This window comes from Cervus elaphus, chromosome 3 (assembly GCF_910594005.1).
Source record: "Cervus elaphus chromosome 3, mCerEla1.1, whole genome shotgun sequence".
NCBI classification, from domain to species: Eukaryota; Metazoa; Chordata; class Mammalia; order Artiodactyla; family Cervidae; genus Cervus; species Cervus elaphus.
The window spans coordinates 2,109,736-2,127,364 of record NC_057817.1 but is presented as its reverse complement, the minus strand read 5'-3'; the positions used below and the strand labels follow the sequence as shown (position 1 = coordinate 2,127,364).

At 39.2% G+C, this 17,629-nt stretch overlaps 1 protein-coding gene across 2 annotated transcripts in view; it reads left to right on the top strand.

The window, feature by feature from the left end:
* Nucleotides 1-17,629, top strand: part of LOC122679135 (cyclin-Y-like protein 1) — a 38,477-nt gene that overhangs the window by 13,287 nt on the left and 7,561 nt on the right. For both annotated transcript variants that reach the window (XM_043879365.1, XM_043879375.1), the window contains 5 exons: nt 670-704; nt 6,044-6,144; nt 11,397-11,432; nt 13,572-13,623; nt 14,468-14,590. In XM_043879365.1, the coding sequence (XP_043735300.1) occupies nt 670-704; nt 6,044-6,144; nt 11,397-11,432; nt 13,572-13,623; nt 14,468-14,590 (347 nt within the window). The remainder of the gene's footprint in view (nt 1-669; nt 705-6,043; nt 6,145-11,396; nt 11,433-13,571; nt 13,624-14,467; nt 14,591-17,629) is intronic.

The window sequence follows — 17,629 nt, the reverse complement described above, 5'->3', positions numbered from 1 at the left end:
CCTCAGTCTAAAGGAATTCGTGCTTGTGATGCCATGGGAAAGTGTATGGCCTGAGACCCTCTTTGAGCTTATATTCTTCTGGCCTTTGTTGGAGCAAAACAGTTCTATGTGCTGTCGATGTATGTTCAGTGAGGTCAGCATGTATGTTAAAATTTATAGATTACTTTCCAGTGTGTAAAGAACCTGTATTTTTTAAGTTGGGTGTTTGAGTAGGTGACCAATAAGGGGTTCAGGATGCTTCCAGAGACACGGGTGCTTGACCAGAAACTGGAACTTGGAGTTGTCATCTGTTAATCCTGGTGACTGAAGTACATGTAGAACTAGAAAATACTACATACTGTGCAGCTGGTAAATTGTTTTATTCGCTAAATATCTCACCTGGCCTAATTTGCTTTGTCCTTTTCTTTTGTAAATGGAGAGTCTTTGATTTGTACCTAGTACAGAGTATCTGTTAGTATTAGTCAAATAGTAAAACTAAGTTTTTAGATATTATTTATAGGATTCATTTTGCTGGGTGGTTTAAATTATATATTTTGTTGGAAGTTATTTTAAAAACCAGAATGAAATTTTAACTCATTGTGTATATTGGTAATCCATCAGATAATTAGTGACTTATTTTTCTATGGTAGTTTTATCAGAATTCATCAGTTAATTTTTTTTTATTCTTAGTGCGAGAAAAGAGGAAGAGCAACCATTTAAACCATGTAAGTAAATAGTTGAAAAGTTAAGAAATCAATAGTTTGATTAATTAAAAGCATGTCTGCCATGATTCCTAAAAAGTATGATGGATCCAATACTGTTAGCATTAACCTCTTATTTATAAAATTTCTGAATCTCTAGTTCCTAATTATCAAGTATATTCAGAAAGGTTTTTGACTTAGTAGTACCCTTTTCTTTTTTTAAGGGTCCTGACATTTAAGTTAAATTTCAATAATATGGTTATAGCATGAAGATCTACCTTAAATTCTTTTGCCTTAAATTTTTTATCTTAGTTTTTAACCAAAGTAATAAAAGTGTAATAGGTAATTTAACTTTTAGCGCCGTCCATTGACCTCTTGGCACAAGAGGTGAAAGCGTAACTTCCTCGTCCACCGGGATTTTATTTCCCTCCTTCTGGTCCCTTTACATGCATCAGTTTTTGTTAAATCGGAATCACTGTTTACTTTATTATGACTAAGCAAGTATTGTTCATTGCTGAGCCATATAGTTCTCTGTGCCACCTCCTTAGACACCTTTCATTCTTTTACTTCAATATTAATGAAATCTGAGCACTTCTACACTTCTCAGGATAATCCAGTTCTGCTTTTTCTAGCAAACATGATCTCACACAGCCCAACATAGTTGAGTAGCTCCCTGGCCAGTCTCCCTGTTTTCACATTCTTCATTTTTTTTCTGTGGAATTAATTTCCTGACTATATTCACTTGCCTGTTTTCTAACAGCTATTTTTTCCCCCAAATGTTGTAACATTTGTCACATGCCTGTCAAAAATATTTAGCATCCACAAAACCACATCTGTTCCATTTCTTCTTGGAGACACTCTTCGCCAACCTTTTGTCTTCCTACCCCCTACATACTAATGATTCCTGGACTGGCTCTGTGCCTGTTTTCCTGGGATATCTGTGTGAAGTCACCTGGGATCTCACATCACTGCTCTCTCGTGTTGGATCCCCTATGTCCTAGATTCGGTTTCCCTCTGTCTTGTTTTACTGGAGCACATTTTCCTGGAAAAAGGCACATGAGCAAAAATTTTATAAAGACCTAGCCTCTGTGAAACTCCTTCTATTTGATACAGTGTAGAATTCTAGGTCGAAACTAATTTTTGCAGTTTTAGAGACATTTCCCTCTTGTCTTCTCATTTACAGTGTTGCTCTTAAATCTGTTGAATTTGATACATTGTATATTACCAAGTTAGTCTTTTCTCCATTCCTTCCTCCTGTGGAACCTTGTAGTACCCTCTGTCTTTGTGGGGTTTTGAAATTTCATAACATGGTTTGGTATAGACCTTGTCACGCTATTGGGGCATTTAAACATGCAGAACATCTTTTCTTCTAGTGAATTTTTTTGTGTGCTGCTTTGGTATTTTCTATTTTTTTCTTTTGGATTCCTGTTAGATGTTGAAAATTTTAGAGCAATATTTCTGCACAGATTTTTTCCCTTTCTGTTTCCCATTTTGTCTTCTTGTCCTACTTCATGGAGGTTTCCTTGACTCTGCTCTAATCCTTCTATTGAATATATTGTTTTGTCTACCTTATTTTTTAGAGTTCTCTTCCATCCTTTCATTCTTTTTTTCACTGATGCAATTTCTCATCTTTCTGTAGATGTTGAAGATTTTTTTTTAAGTTTTTATTTGCTCCTGGATTTTTATCATTCCCATCAGTTCCTTCTCCCTGCTTTGATCTGTGACTTCTTGGAGGTTTCCCTCAAACATGTGATGGTCCCTTGCTGTATGTTAAGATGTAACTGGAAGCACCACTTTGCTAACTGATAGACCTCACTGCACGGATTTAGCGACCACGTCTCTGAATTTTGAACCTGCCTTGGGTTCTGTAAGCCAGATTGGTTTTGTTGTTCCTGGCCCAGTCACTCTGTAGTTCCAAGGGTGTGCTTCCTCTGTTATGCCATGTCAGTTACTACTCCTTTATCTCATTTTTTCATCTTTCAAACATCAAAAATCATCTGCAGTTTATCCTGTCTTGGGTATAGGTTTTTTAAAAAAATACTTTTAATTCTAATGAGATGATATCTCTGAAAGAAGGTGGGAAAAGAAGTAGATTTGTGGTTGGTCCACTCAAAGTTGGATTTATACTTTGAATGTAAATTCTGAGTTTAAAAGTTTTGATTCAGTATAGTTAAAGATACTGATTCAGACAATGCTTTCTATTATACCTACAATTAGAATACTGTACATTTCTACTAGGGCCTTGATAAGAATCCTGTCCAAACTACTTATCCTGCCACATTGTCCATTAATGTGCAGTAATGTGGATGGAGTGGTTTACACTCAGGCACTTCTTGTTATTGTTGCTAAGTCAGACATGACTCTTCTGCAACCCCAGGGACTGTATTCCACCAGGCTCCCCTGTTCATGGACTTTTCCAGGCAAGAATACTGGAGTGGGTTGCTATTTCCTTCTTCAGGGGATCTTCCTGATTGAGGGATCAAACCTGCGTCTCCTGCATTGGCAGGTGGATTCTTCACCCACTGAGCCACCAGGGAAGCCCCAGGCTAATGCATAGAATATTACAAAATTTTAAGTTAAAGTCTTAATAATTATTAATAAACACATCTAAAGCTTATGGAAAGGGGAAGAAAAAAGTGAATTTCAGCTTAATTTTTTTGATGGGTTAAACTCAGAGGCAGTAGGCAGGATGGGAAGATTCACTTGGGTGGAGGCAGAATTTCAAAAGGTGCTTGACTTTTAATGATAAGTTTTGGGGGGGATTGTTACTTATTAGTCTTCCAGTATGGTGATTTTCTAGTCTTTGCCATTAAACCTGAAGTCTACTAAGTAAGCCTTTTCCCTTCTTGTAAAGATTGTAGAAGTCCATCTGTTCTGTCCTTAGCTCTGAATGGAGGTAGATACTCTTCTTCATTGAACATTAAACTATTAGTGAGTGGGTTCTGCTGTTTGATTTTTGTATTTGCATTTTATATCATTAATCTTTGTCAGTGTAGTTTATTGAGGTTTTGAGCCAGTGATGATAAGGCTTTAATCATAAAGGACAGTTACCTTAAATTTTAAAGTGAGATGAGGGGAAAGTAACCTGTTGGCAGCTAATACATCCAGGCTTTGCTCAGGGGCTTTAATTCTGCCATCCTTTAGTGAATAATAGATGCCAGAAGTTTGAATCGCTTCAGGAGTAGGCCTGGAGAAGTGTTCACTATTTCTTTGGTAGGATCTAGCCAGTAGTCTGTAGGTTACTGATAGACTAAATGAGCACCCATAGTCTGTAGGGCTACGTCTGATTAAACTTCTTAAACGTTTCAGCACTAATATTTCCAAAGATAAACAGATATAATTCATAATAAAGAAAAAGTTTTAATAGAGAAAAACGGGATAAATGTTACCCAAAGCCAGAGCTCTACAAACTAGTCTATGTTTTGGTGCATTTTCTTACTATTTTTATTCCCCTCATAGATAGATTTTATAGTCAGAACTGACTTTTACTGTGTGTAATGTGTCATACTCTTAATATGACCTTTTAAAAGATAACTTCATTTAGAATATAACTATTTGAATGAACAGTTTTCATGCTGTGTCTCTTTTGAGATTCTAAAATTACACATTAACCAGATGGCTTAAGGAATATATGAGTTTCAGTTGAAATCATTTCTAGCTTGAAGGAGAAATTCTTCCAAATAGTGGTACTTTTCAGGTATGTTATGTGTAGAACTTTTTGTTAATAAGGAGTAAGTGGCCGTGCCATAAAACACCTGAAACAAGCAAAACGGTGGCTTATACACCCATTTGGATAGTTCTTATTATTGGCTACTGGCAATGTTTATTTAAATGCTCTGTATTTTAAAAAAACATTGACTAGATTTTCTCCTTGTTTCACCTTTGATGCGTTTGTGGAGGACACGGATAGAGTGTGACAGCGTGGTGAAAACTACTTTATTTTAATAGAGGGAAGGAAGGCTCATCTGAATTAGTAAACAAAAACCAAGAAAACCAAGTGTTAAAACTGTTTGTGTTCTGTGGTATTAAAGAATGCTATTACTCAGAGCTACTGACAGTGACTGGGATTTATTTGATTATTGGCCTTTACTTAAAGGAAGAGAATTGTCCTCACATAGTTCAGGCTGTTTTAGTATTTGACTATGGCTGTGTTTTGGGCTCTTCACAAATAAATGGATACTTCTAAAATGTTTTAAAGATAGCTCATTCTCTAGAGGGTCTGACAAAGCTCTTTGTCACCTACCCAGCACCACTGCAGATAGTTTGAATGTGTATCATTAGCATGATTTACCTTCCAGTTGTAATCGATCTTAAATAATTGGTCAAATGCTTCTTGATTCCTAATTTGTCCCAGATTCTGTTCTCAGCAGCTGGAGGAGGAGCAGTAAGAATCTGTCACCTGGAGGAGCTTGTTTGCTTACTTAGGAGGGGGATACCAGGCAAGCAGTTGAGACCATGTAACAGGTGGTGAAACAGAGGTGTAAGTGTGCAGAAAGGTAGAAGTTTGGTGGTGTGGCTGCTGGCTGAGGTTTGCTGGAGGTCGATGGGGTCAAGCTTGCTGGGACAAGGAGGAGGAAGAAGCCACTGCAGGCAGAGAGCAGCATGTGCAAGGCAGCAGAGTGCCATGATGAGTGGCAGATAACATGTAGAGTAGAATTAATAAAACTGTGAGATGAGTGGAAAGTATTCTCTGAGGCTCTCCCTTGTGTAATATAATGGCAGTCTTACTTAACCGTGAAATTCTCAGAGCTGCTTTGTCTGTTTCTTGGCTGTGAGAGAATCTTAAAGCTATACCCTTTCATCCTCCAGATAAGGAAACTGAGGCTCAAAGAGATTTATGGCCTTCAGGTCACTAGTGATAGAGCAGCCCTGGCATGCCCAGCCTCTGATTCAAAAACGCTTGTTTCCTCACACTGTCTCCCAAACTAATACATTTATGATTGGCGTTCATTGACTGCAATGAAGTGCTCTCACATCGATATTATATAAAGCATTGCATTTTATTGTAGTAAATGAATAGAAATAGAAATCTCCGCTGCATTTCATTGCTTAAGGAAGAAACACTGAAGTCTTACTAAAAGCTTTCTCATTACTATAAAGGCAATTTATAATAGGTGCTTTCCAGGTTCATTTGTGGGTCCTTTTTCAAGAGCAGCAGTTTATACCACATTTCTCAGATCTTGCCTGTGGAAGTGAGAGTACAGAGGTTTCCCATGGAGCTGCACGTGATGCCACACTCAGCAGTTCATGGAGTATAAGGAAAATCTTAATGCTTTATCGTTTGACATTTTAACCAAGGAAAAAACACACTTTTATAGGTTTAACTTACTGTGACATTTTCTTCTATCTCCCTTCCCCTTCAGGTATCTCCAAGGAAGCTTACTAAAAAGTATAGCTCATGCCCAACCATATTTCCAGATGACAGCACAGTCAGCGAGCCTAATCTTAGAACCACAATAAAATGGTGAGTACAACTAGGTTGCCAAGGCTGAGTGGCAGACCCCCTTCATGCTGAAAGCATCCTCGCCATACATTATTTCATTCATTTGGTTTGTCCTTTTCAGTGATCAGGTTAAGAAACTGGTGTCAACTCTATGTTGGCTTCAGGGACCTCTCAATATGAGTCTTCAGTTTCCATGTTAATCATAGAGTACATGATAGAAGGGAAAGTCAATTAGCAAGTGAGAAATCCCAGGAAAAATGTAAACCTCATTTGATTCATTTCTATTGTTAAGACAATGTTGAACATAATGAGAAACAGAGGTACCTGTGTATTGTATGTTTCTAGAAAAAAAATTATTTCTTTATGAGTTGGGAGAGTCCTACAACTATGTATAATAGTTTGGAAGCTACCATTAGAAGAAGGAACAGCTTGTCCCCTATTGGCACTGAAGTGAATCTGCAGTTAAATTTAACTGGACTTGGTCAGATTTATCCCACCGTGCATTTTTTTCCTGCAATATTTCTGTAGGAAATTTTACTTCTCCTTCCTCTCCCCCAAAGAGGGGGAAAATATATCAAAACCGTTTTAAGGGGCATACTCTCAAGCTTAATTTCTCCATAGATGAAATTTGTTCAACTGAGATTTTAACTTAATAGACACATTAATTTTTTTTTTTTAATTTTTGTTTATATATGTGTATCTCTAACACACTGTATCAATCAAAGCAGAGAACAAAAAAAGAGATGAAGTTTCAGAAACAAGGCTGTGGCCAGGCTTATACTTAAGAAGACACGAACAGTGTTACAATGACGAAAGCTATTCCTCAACTTCTGGAAGCCCCTCATAGTCCACAATTGGAGATGCACAGTTCAAAACGCCCTAATCATGGGAATGTTCAAGTTTATTTAAGAGAGAGAATTAAAAACGAAACAGGATGCAGACCTTCCTACCTCCCTTGGGGTTGTCCATGGAACATTAAATAATGTCTTCTTAGCATATGAATGTTGACTTTCCAGAACAGTTTGGGAAATGCTACTTGAAAATATTAGTATCCTAGTTTCATTCATTTACAAGTGGTTGACCAGCTTTCCCAGCACCACTTGTTAAAGAGGTTGTCTTTTTTCCATTGTATATCCTTGCCTCCTTTGTCAAAGATAAGGTGTCCATAAGTTCATGGATTTATCTCTGGGCTTTCTATTCTGTTCCATTGATCTGTATTTCTGTCTTTGTGCCAGTACCATACTGTCTTGATGACTGTGGCTTTGTAGTATAGTCTGAAGTCAGGCAGGTTGATTCCTCCAGTTCTATTCTTCTTTCTCAAGATTACTTTGGCTATTTGAGGTTTTTTGTATTTCCATACAAATTGTGAAATTCTTTGGTCTAGTTCTGTGAAAAATACCGTTGGTAGCTTGATAGGGATTGCATTGAATCTATAGATTGCTTTGGGTAGAATAGCCATTTTGACAATATTGATTCTTCCAATCCATGAGCATGGTATGTTTCTCCATCTGTTTGTGTCCTCTTTGATCTCTTTCATCAGTGTTTTATAGTTTTCTATGTATAGGTCTTTTGTTTCTTTAGGTAAATATACTCCTAAGTATTTTATTCTTTTTGTTGCAATGGTGAATGGTATTGTTTCCTTAATTTCTCTTTCTGTTTTCTCATTGTTAGTATATAGGAATGCAAGGGATTTTCGTGTGTTAATTTTATATCCTGCAACTTTACTATATTCATTGATTAGCTCTAGTAATTTTCTGGTAGAGTCTTTAGGGTTTTCTATGTAGAGGATCATGTCATCTGCAAACAGCGAGAGTTTCACTTCTTCTTTTCCTATCTGGATTCTGAAACTAGAACACTTTCTAACACCATACACAAAAATAAACTCAAAATGGATTAAAGATCTAAATGTAAGACCAGAAACTATAAAACTCCTAGAGGAGAACATAGGCAAAACACTCTCCGACATAAACCACAGCAAGATCCTCTATGACCCACCTCCCAGAATATTGGAAATAAAAGCAAAAATAAACAAATGGGACCTAATGAAACTTAAAAGCTTTTGCACAACAAAGGAAACTATAAGTAAGGTGAAAAGACAGCCCTCAGATTGGGAGAAAATAATAGCAAATGAAGAAACAGACAAAGGATTAATCTCAAAAATATACAAGCAACTCTTGAAGCTCAATTCCAGAAAAATAAATGACCCAATCAAAAAATGGGCCAAAGAACTAAACAGACATTTCTCCAAAGAAGACATACAGATGGCTAACAAACACATGAAAAGATGCTCAACATCACTCATTATCAGAGAAATGCAAATCAAAACCACAATGAGGTACCATTACACGCCACTCAGGATGGCTACTATCCAAAAGTCTACAAGCAATAAATGCTGGAGAGGGTGTGGAGAAAAGGGAACCCTCTTACACTGTTGGTGGGAATGCAAACTAGTACAGCCGCTATGGAAAACAGTGTGGAGGTTTCTTAAAAAACTGGAAATGGAACTGCCATATGACCCAGCAATCCCACTTCTGGGCATACACACTGAGGAAACCAGATCTGAAAGAGACACGTGCACCCCAATGTTCATCACAGCACTGTTTATAATAGCCAGGACATGGAAGCAACCTAGATGCCCATCAGCAGATGAATGGATAAGGAAGCTGTGGTATATATACACCATGGAATATTACTCAGCCGTTAAAAAGAATTCATTTGAATCAGTTCTAATGAGATGGATGAAACTGGAGCCCCTTATACAGAGTGAAGTAAGCCAGAAAGATAAAGACCATTACAGCATACTAACACATATATATGGAATTTAGAAATGTGGTAACGACAACCCTATATGCAAAAACAGAAAAAGAGACACAGAAGTACAGAACAGACTTTTGAACTCTCTGGGAGAAGGTGAGGGTGGGATGTTTCGAAAGAACAGCATGTATATTATCTATGGTGAAACAGGTCACCAGCCCAGGTGGGATGCATGAGACAAAGTGCTCGGGCCTGGTGCACTGGGAAGACCCAGAGGAATCGGGTGGAGAGGGAGGTGGGAGGGGGGGATCGGGATGGGGAATACGTGTAAATCTATTGCTGATTCATATCAATGTATGACAAAACCCACTGAAAAAATAAATAAAATTAAAAAAAATATATTAGTATCCTTATCATTAATTTTACTTTTCTGTCTTAAAAGTATAATTAGCTTATAAATTTAATTTAATTTTTAATGTGCAAGGCTTTTTATTTTTTAGCTATTTAAATGATCAGTAACTTCTAACTTTAATTAAAAACAACCAGTTCACAATCATAATAATGTAACTTTCTTATAATATTAGTTTCGGTCAAATCGTATTTCAACAAAAGCTGAGCCCCATTGCTCTTTAAAGTCCTGAGTTTTGGCACTTCTCTCGTAATCACTGAATGTTTTTATTCAGCCAAGACTCTAAATCTGTGGGTTAAAAACTACTCTCACTGTGGCTAGACTCACAGCTTCTTTTGAATTCAAAAGAGCCTGATGTTCCAGTATATAATTCAGAAGTAGTTTTAAAGATTAACCTTGCTCAGACAAGTAGGTTTCATGCTTTTTATTCTCAACCTAGTCTTAGTGTTTGGAAATAAAGTAAATTTTTTTCTCATTAAGTTTTAAAAATGACCATTCACATTCATTATTGATGAAATAAAGGTTTACTGAGAAAATTAATAGGGCAAATTGGCTTTTAGGAATGATTTTGAAAAATACGATGGGATTAGTTTTCATTTGGGGTAGGTGAGCCTTATTAGAATCACTTGTGCAACTTTTTCAAGATGTATGTCTCTGAACACATACATGAATTCCACCTTTCCTCCCTGCCCTCAAGACACAGTCTGTGGGTCTATCTGCCTCTCTGTCCCTGTGTCTCTTTCTCTCACACACACACCCCTTTTGACAAGCTGAGGAATGATGTGTGAGGCATGATTTCATAGACAAAAGCATCCTGAGAGATTCTGATCTTAACCCTGACTCATTCATTCCTAGACTTGGCTGCACGTTGCAGTCACCTGGGGAGCTTTAAATACAATCCTGTTGCCCAGGTCGTACCTAATGCAGTTAAATCAGAACATTTTGAAGCAGAAGCCAGGCAGTGTTTAAAGCGTCCCGGGTAATCCAGTGTGCAGCTGACCTTGGGAACCACTCTCTGCTTTGAGGGTAGGAGAAAGAGAACTACTTCTGATAACTGGTGGGACGTTGAGTAAGTCAATTTTAAGCCTTGATTCTCTTATTTGTAAAATGGGTTAAGTATCATATTAGGTTCAGTTGCCCTTTTTATCGTGTAACTTTTAATTCTGTGACTTTAAAATCAATTTGAAGAAACTTTGAAGCACTATAGAAGTATCCATCTTTGATGCTAACAGTGTTACAGGCCTTTCTGCAAATGCTAAGATTCTATAGAGGAGTTACAAAATTCAGATTTGCCTTCTCTCTATTATTTTGAGTTTCATTTTAGATACTGAGAACAAAGGGAAGCAAATAACTTAACCAGAGAACCCCTTAATTGCCTAATACACAGCATCTGTGAATAACTTAGGGCTATAGTAGTGTAAAAACTATCTGAGGACTTGTACCTGTTGGTTAGTTAATACTTTATTTAAAATAATGTGGAAATACCTGTCATTAATAGTGTACTGTGTTGTATTGTGCTGCCTTATTAGCAGTGCTTATTTCAGGATAACTAGGCCTATCATCAATTTTGTGACTATAAAATTTTGCTATTAAATTTTCTAATAATTATGTGTGAAAGTGATTTTAAATCCATTTTATTTGATATGGAGCACTTGTATTACTTACTTTTAGAGAAATAACGGAAAATAGATGTGTTAGGGGGACTACCGAACGGAATCAACTGAAATGCAGTGCCTAACAAAAAGCCACACGCACAAAATCTGTATGGCTTAAATTTAACCATGTGGATAGATGATGTAACTTGTATGGGATGAAAGATTCTGTGCATAGAAGGACAAATGACCGGGGAAATATGTAAGAATTTATATATTATAATAATCAACCCAAACATGTCTTCTAAGAGCACATCTATATTTTGGGTCTCCTAATTTTGCTAAAAGCCAAAGAACCTAAAACATGGGGGATACCACCTATGGGTACTGCTCTGAATTAGGGGGTGTGGGGGCCACCGGGCATCTGGATGGTCTTACCTCTCTACCAACCCTTTAAAATGTCTTCAGGCCTAATGTGATAAAAACCAATTATTACAATATTTTTTTTTCCTCCACAGGGTGAGCTTAGAAATATATAACCACATAAAAAACAGGTGAGCTCTTTTAAAACCTGTCTTGTTATTCCAGCTAATTAATTTACACAGTATCAAGTTTAGTGTTAATAACAATGGACAGTATTAGAGTAAGCTTTTACTGTTAGGAGTCCTTTCATTACAGTATTGAAGTGAATCATTTATTTTTATTTTGAGACTCTTAATTCTTTAAGTTTTATGTGGTTTACATGGATATTTACTGTATTAGAAATTGAAATTTAAAATTTAAAAAATTAAATCCACTGTATGTGAAAACAGGCTTTCCTCAGCACTGCTGAAGTTCTGAGCCGGATGAGGCTTTGGCGTGGGGTGCCACCCTGTGTGCCGCAGAGTGTTTAGCAGCACCCCGGCCTCTGCTCTGTAGGTGCAAGTAAGGTGTTCTGCTTCTCTCCACATTAGGACAGGAACACTGTCTCCTGAGGGATGAGATCACCATCTGACTGGGGACCCCAGTGTTTAACATAAGTCATTTTTTTAATGAAAAATAACCATTTTCCACAACAAAATAGTGGAGAGGATAGTATCTCATTAATAGGAGACAGTTGATTCTCATGTCAACATTGTCTTCAGTCATTTGCTTTGAAGAAGCAATATGAAGATCCAGCTACATGCAGACATATAGTTGGGAAAAGGTGAATTTTTAAAGCCTTGAGATAATTGGACATATTCTTTGATACTGTCCCCAAAATCCACATGTGCCAGTTTATTAAATTAGTTAAGATGGAGTTCCAAGTCATTATCAGTGAACTTGAGGTAGATACTATGTTAAATTAATGCCCATTGATCTGTCATGCATACTGAGTGGATCTTTTTATCTGTACATGATTTTATATTATACATTGTCATTTGCAAAGTATTGGTTCACATGTCTTCAGACAGTGTCAAAAACTCACTCTTGTTAGTATCACTACCAGTCTTATCAGGAAAGTCTTTAAGTATTGATAAATCAAGCTCACCATAAATAACACACTGGAAGGTACAAATTTTCCAAAAATCCTAATATTTTTAGCTTGATGGTTTGAATTTTATCATTGGCAACAAATAGTTTAGAGTTTTCTTTGAAGTGACAGGCTCACTTTGTTCATTTTTGAAAAAATGACTGTCAATTGGCGTTTCATGAAAAAAGTGGTTTAAATATGATGTTCTAGGGGGAAGAAAGTGACTTGGTTACCAGTAAGTTACAAATGCTCTTCCTTAGCACAGCCATATTTCAGTCCATACAAGCGCTTAATGCATACTTTCCGCTTACTCAGAATATGAAGAAGAAGAGTAAAGGTTTAAGAACACTTAATTTTTACTCTTTCATCATGGATGTTCTTAAGTGAAGCAGATTTTTTACATTCATTTGGCCAGGAATAAGTGAATGACTTCTAATTTAGTTTCATACCACTGCCTTGATTCACACTCAGAAATGAGCAATTTTACCCACTTTTGCTTTTATACAATCATAGTTAAGTGTCAAACAGGGTAAAGGCAGGTGATGTCTTGGTATTCTTATAAAACACGTTTTGACCTCTTGGACTTACAGGATTTCTGAAGAGGGGCCAGGGGAGATTCCTATAGAGGCCTATAGACCACATTTGCAGAACTACTGTTTAAATGGGCACAGTGTAGTAGTGTGGTGGAATTTAAAAGAAAAAGCCTGGTCTCTCTTAAAAGACAATTAAAATTTTTAACTCAAACTATTTAAAAGAGACAAGAAGAAATAAACAATAAGAATATAATATGAAGAACAAAAGCGGGGTGGAGACAAGAAAAAATCATGAATCTCATATTTACATTCATTGAAGTTAGAAGACTTTATTGCCTACTACTACCACTTTATAAAATGTTCTTGTATATTCCATTGTGAGGTTAGTGAAGTGGAAATGTATTGGTCTACGAACATTGCCTGTTAGAAGGGGTCTGTGTGGGTAAAGGCAGCTCTGGCTGGTTATAGAAGAGATTTCATGCAACTTGGTGTACTGAGTATAAAATAGGTCAGAAAACCTTTCTAAGGGCAGAATCCAGGAGAATATGTAAAACTGTTTGCTTTATTAAGGTTAAGCTTCCTCTACTCCTCTCTCTACTTTTAGCAGATATTTTACTAAGCTAGTAACTCCTGAATTAATTTTTAAAATACACATTCTTATTTTATAGAGATTCTAATAGGTCCTTGGACATTTTTGATGAGAGATCACATCCACTCACAGTAAGTGTCACTTTTATTGAAGGTGTATTTTTCTCTTATTACAGTTGTGTTTATTTCATGCTGATTTGCTTTGAAATTAATTACTAGAAGAAAATTATTGCCTCCAGCTCAAAGCCAAGATTGTCTTCCTTTAAGTCTTCTTCCCCCACCCCATATTATGTCAAGTAATTTTACCAAAAGCATGTTGTGTCAGGGGTGTGACTGATGAGAACCAAGTTACGCTTTGTATGACGAATGAGCAGGTAAGTAAACATACACAAGCAACAGAAAATGTAGGTTTTTAAAGGATGATTTTCCATAGCGTCACACAATATAAACATTTCCTAACACATATGTAAGACCTCTAAGGAGAAAATTTAAAAACTGTTTAAATTTTAAACTAATTAAAATGACAGGGTTTAAAAACTCACTTCTTCAGGTGCTCAGTAGACACATGTGACTGGTGACCGCTGTGTAAGAGAGCACACTCTTAGAGCCTCTGGTTACAGGACACTGGAAAGGTGTTTTCATAGTTGACTGCAGAAAAGTCTGATGACGTACAATGATCAGCAAGACTTTGAGCCTAAAAAGAGTTTGCATTTGGTTAGAATTCTTTGGGGAAGAAGGTGAAAATACATTTTCTGAGGTTGTGCTTGCATTTTTCTTTAATGAATGGTAGTGAGTATTGAATCACTATGGTACTTTAGGATCCAATTGTTTATATTTAAAAGACTACAAGATATGTCACCTAGTCAAAATTATTTTAAGTAGCACGTGGGCCCACGTGTGAAGATTGCTATCTTGAGGGTACTTTTAAGTATTTTTCTTCAGTGGATACTTAACACTGTGTTTTTTCTTCTTTCAGCGAGAAAGGGTTCCGGAGGAGTACTTTCAGCATGATCCTGAACCCAAATACATCTACAGATTTGTGTATGCTCTCTTCAGTGCCGCCCAGCTGGCTACTATTAAATGTGCAATAGTGACTTTGGTAATATATTTTTCTCTTAATAGAAGCATCTCTAGAAATTTTTTTCTTGTACAGAAGGTATGGGCCTGTTTTTCAAATGAAAGTAGGTTCCTGAAATGATCATCAGAACTTTATTAAAGAGAAATGTATCAAAAGGAATGAAAACATACAGATTTGAGCTTTAGTAATCATCATGATTTAAAATGTTGCCACTGCTTTTCTCATCACAAAACAGTTGATGTTAAAGGCAGCAGGAGAGACTTCTGGTTTCTCCTTCCACACCTCAGGATGCATGCACACACAGGGCACACAGGCGCACACCGGCAAAGTGTGCTGGGTGGTAGGATGGAGGCGATCACTGAACTTCCTGGCCCACGGCAGGTGTAGATTCAGTGTGTTTCTGAGTCTCAGGCTGTGTTGCCTAGGCAGTGTGATGTGTGTCTTGATTGAGACTGACTGCCTTCACCTCCCTGACCTTGGACGACAGTGTTAACCATCTCTACTGTCCCCTGGTGCCGGCGTGTGAAGGTACCCAGGACTGGGGTGTCAGCAGTGCTTGGAAAGGCTTTACTCAGGTTAGCCTGCCGAGCTCCAGCTATGTGAGGACCTTTCTGTCATCCATACTGAATTCCTGTGGTAAGATTTCATCATTTGACTAATACATCATATTCAGCTGAGAGGTAGTGGGGATTGCCTAACTCCTCCCTATAGCAAACCCATAGGGGAAGGTCAGCTGCATGGTCTGGAGGGAGGGCCTGCGTCCACCGCTGCCCGCGCCCCTGCAGGCAGAGTGTAGGAGAGGAGGCTTCCCCTCAGTGGGCCCGGGTCAGACGCAGGCCTTTTCTTGGAGCTGCGAGCCAGGTACAGGGCTCAGTTGGCATGTGCTTGAGAGAGGCGGGAGTGGCGCTGGCACGTGGAGAGCTGGGAAATGCAGGCAGGAGAGGGTGTGTGGGTTGGAAGAGGGGCATTTCTTTGTAGACAAGTTAAGCCCGATGGACCTGTGAGACAGCAGAGTGACAGTGTCTAGCAGTCATTTGACTGTATGGGATTGGAGCCCGAAGCTGAGCAAGAGGCAGGGAATTACGTGTAGCTGTTCAAATGCAGAGAAAGTACGTTAAATAAAAGTTGAGGAGAAGATAGATCTGTGGGGACTGTCAGCACTCACAGGACACATCCCCAGAGGAGTGGCCGGAGTGGTAGGAAACCCAGGACAGAATCAGAAGAGCTGCCAGGAGAGCTTGAAGAAGGAGAGCATGGTGCACGTGCTGAGTGCTGCCAAGGAACTCCTTAGGGCATACATGGGCACCAGATGCCTGCCCGTGTCACGGTTCTAAGTGCTGGGCATAGAGGAGAGTTCTTGCCTTTCTGAGGTAAGTATAGCAGACATAAGGGTTTTGTTTTTCTCTAGTTTTTATGGAGTATGGTTCATTTACAGTGTGTGTAAGTATCGGGTGTACCACAGTGTGTAAGACTTTTTAAAATGGGTATTTTTAAAAAGATGACTGTTTGAAGTAGTAGTGAAAGCTAGAAAGAGAAAGCAAGGTAAAGGGATGGAGAGATTCGAGGGGCTTCCCTGGTGGCTCAGACAGGAAGCAGTCTGCCTGCAGTGCAGGAGACTTGGGTTCCATCCCTGGTTTGGGAAGATCCCCTGGAGAAGGGAGTGGCAACCCACTGCAGTATTCTTGCCTGGAGAATTCCCCATGGACAGAGGAGCCAGACGGGTCCATGGGGTCACAGAGTCAGACACGACTGAGCGACTTAACACATGCACGCTAGAAAGACCAGGAAGAGCCTCTTTACAGAGGTGAGATCTGAACCAGGACCTGGCTGGACTGAGGAAGATGAGGGGCCTGAGAGCACAGGCAGGGGGCAGAGCACGAGGCGCAGACAGGAGCGGGTTCTGTGCTGAGGGGTCAGCAGGGTGCCGCTGTGATCAGAGTAGGGAATGAGGGAAGGCACAGGCAATGAGGGCACAGAAGGACGATGGCATCTCACCCAGGGCCTCGTGACTAGCAGGCCACAGAAGTGACCTGTTTGATGGGAGAGCCCTGGCAGATGTTGAGCAGGCCCGTGAAGTGCACTTAATCTGAGAGGCTCTCCTGGCTGCTCTGGGGAGAACAGACTGTGGTTGGCTTTCAGTGGAAGCAGAGAAGTTAGGAGGCAATGGCAGTGATAGAAGCCAGAAGTGACGGACAGAAGAGCAGAGCCGGCAGGTGACCAGTGAAAGTGGAGATAAGAATTCCCAACAGATGGTAGTGAGATAACTCAAGTGGAGGTCTTTGGTCCCGGCAGCCAGGCGTGTGGCAGTGTCTCTCAGCTCTGAGGGCAGGCCTGGGGAGTGGGGCGCTGTGATGAAGAGTGCTGGCTGTTTGTCATGAAGGCAGCAGTGACCATGCCTCAGTAGTTTCAGGGGGGCAGTGGCGGCCAGGGGCAGACTAGATGGGCTAAGGAGAGGATGGGTCATGAGGAGCCAGTGTCAGAACATTTCCTGAAGGAAGTGTTCTAAGGGGTGGTGACGGATGGGCTGAGAACATGTAAGAAAACATTGGAGAAAATCTCTGACAGAGAGGGGGTTGTTCAAGAAGAGATGAATTGTGGGAACAGTGTTCTGCAGAAATGAGAGGTGGGACTGACTTCATTCATAGAAGAGTTAGCTTCAGGGAAAAGAAAGAAGTGTAACTTCCACTGAGACAGGAGGGCAAGTGGTGTAAATGAGACCAGGTTTGCCTTTAGTGAAGCTGAGAGGAAGCTGAGGGACTGCCCCTAAGGCTGAACTGCCTCTGTCAGTGCCATAATACAGCAGAGGGGCGGACCCTGCGGGAGACTCGTTCTTGGAGAGTACTGGCGCGTGTGGAGTTCTCTGGGGAGTGGGGTGCAGAAGTTCACTAAGAGTATATAATCTCAGTAACCGTGTTTGAAACACAATTGAGTTTGGAGAGCTTTGGCAGATCGGAGCTGTCAGTCTGATAACGGGACATTTTTCTTTTTGTCAAATGGCATATATTTTCTTCTGCAGAGGTAACACCATCACAACTTATGTCTTTAGTCTTTACTCAGCTG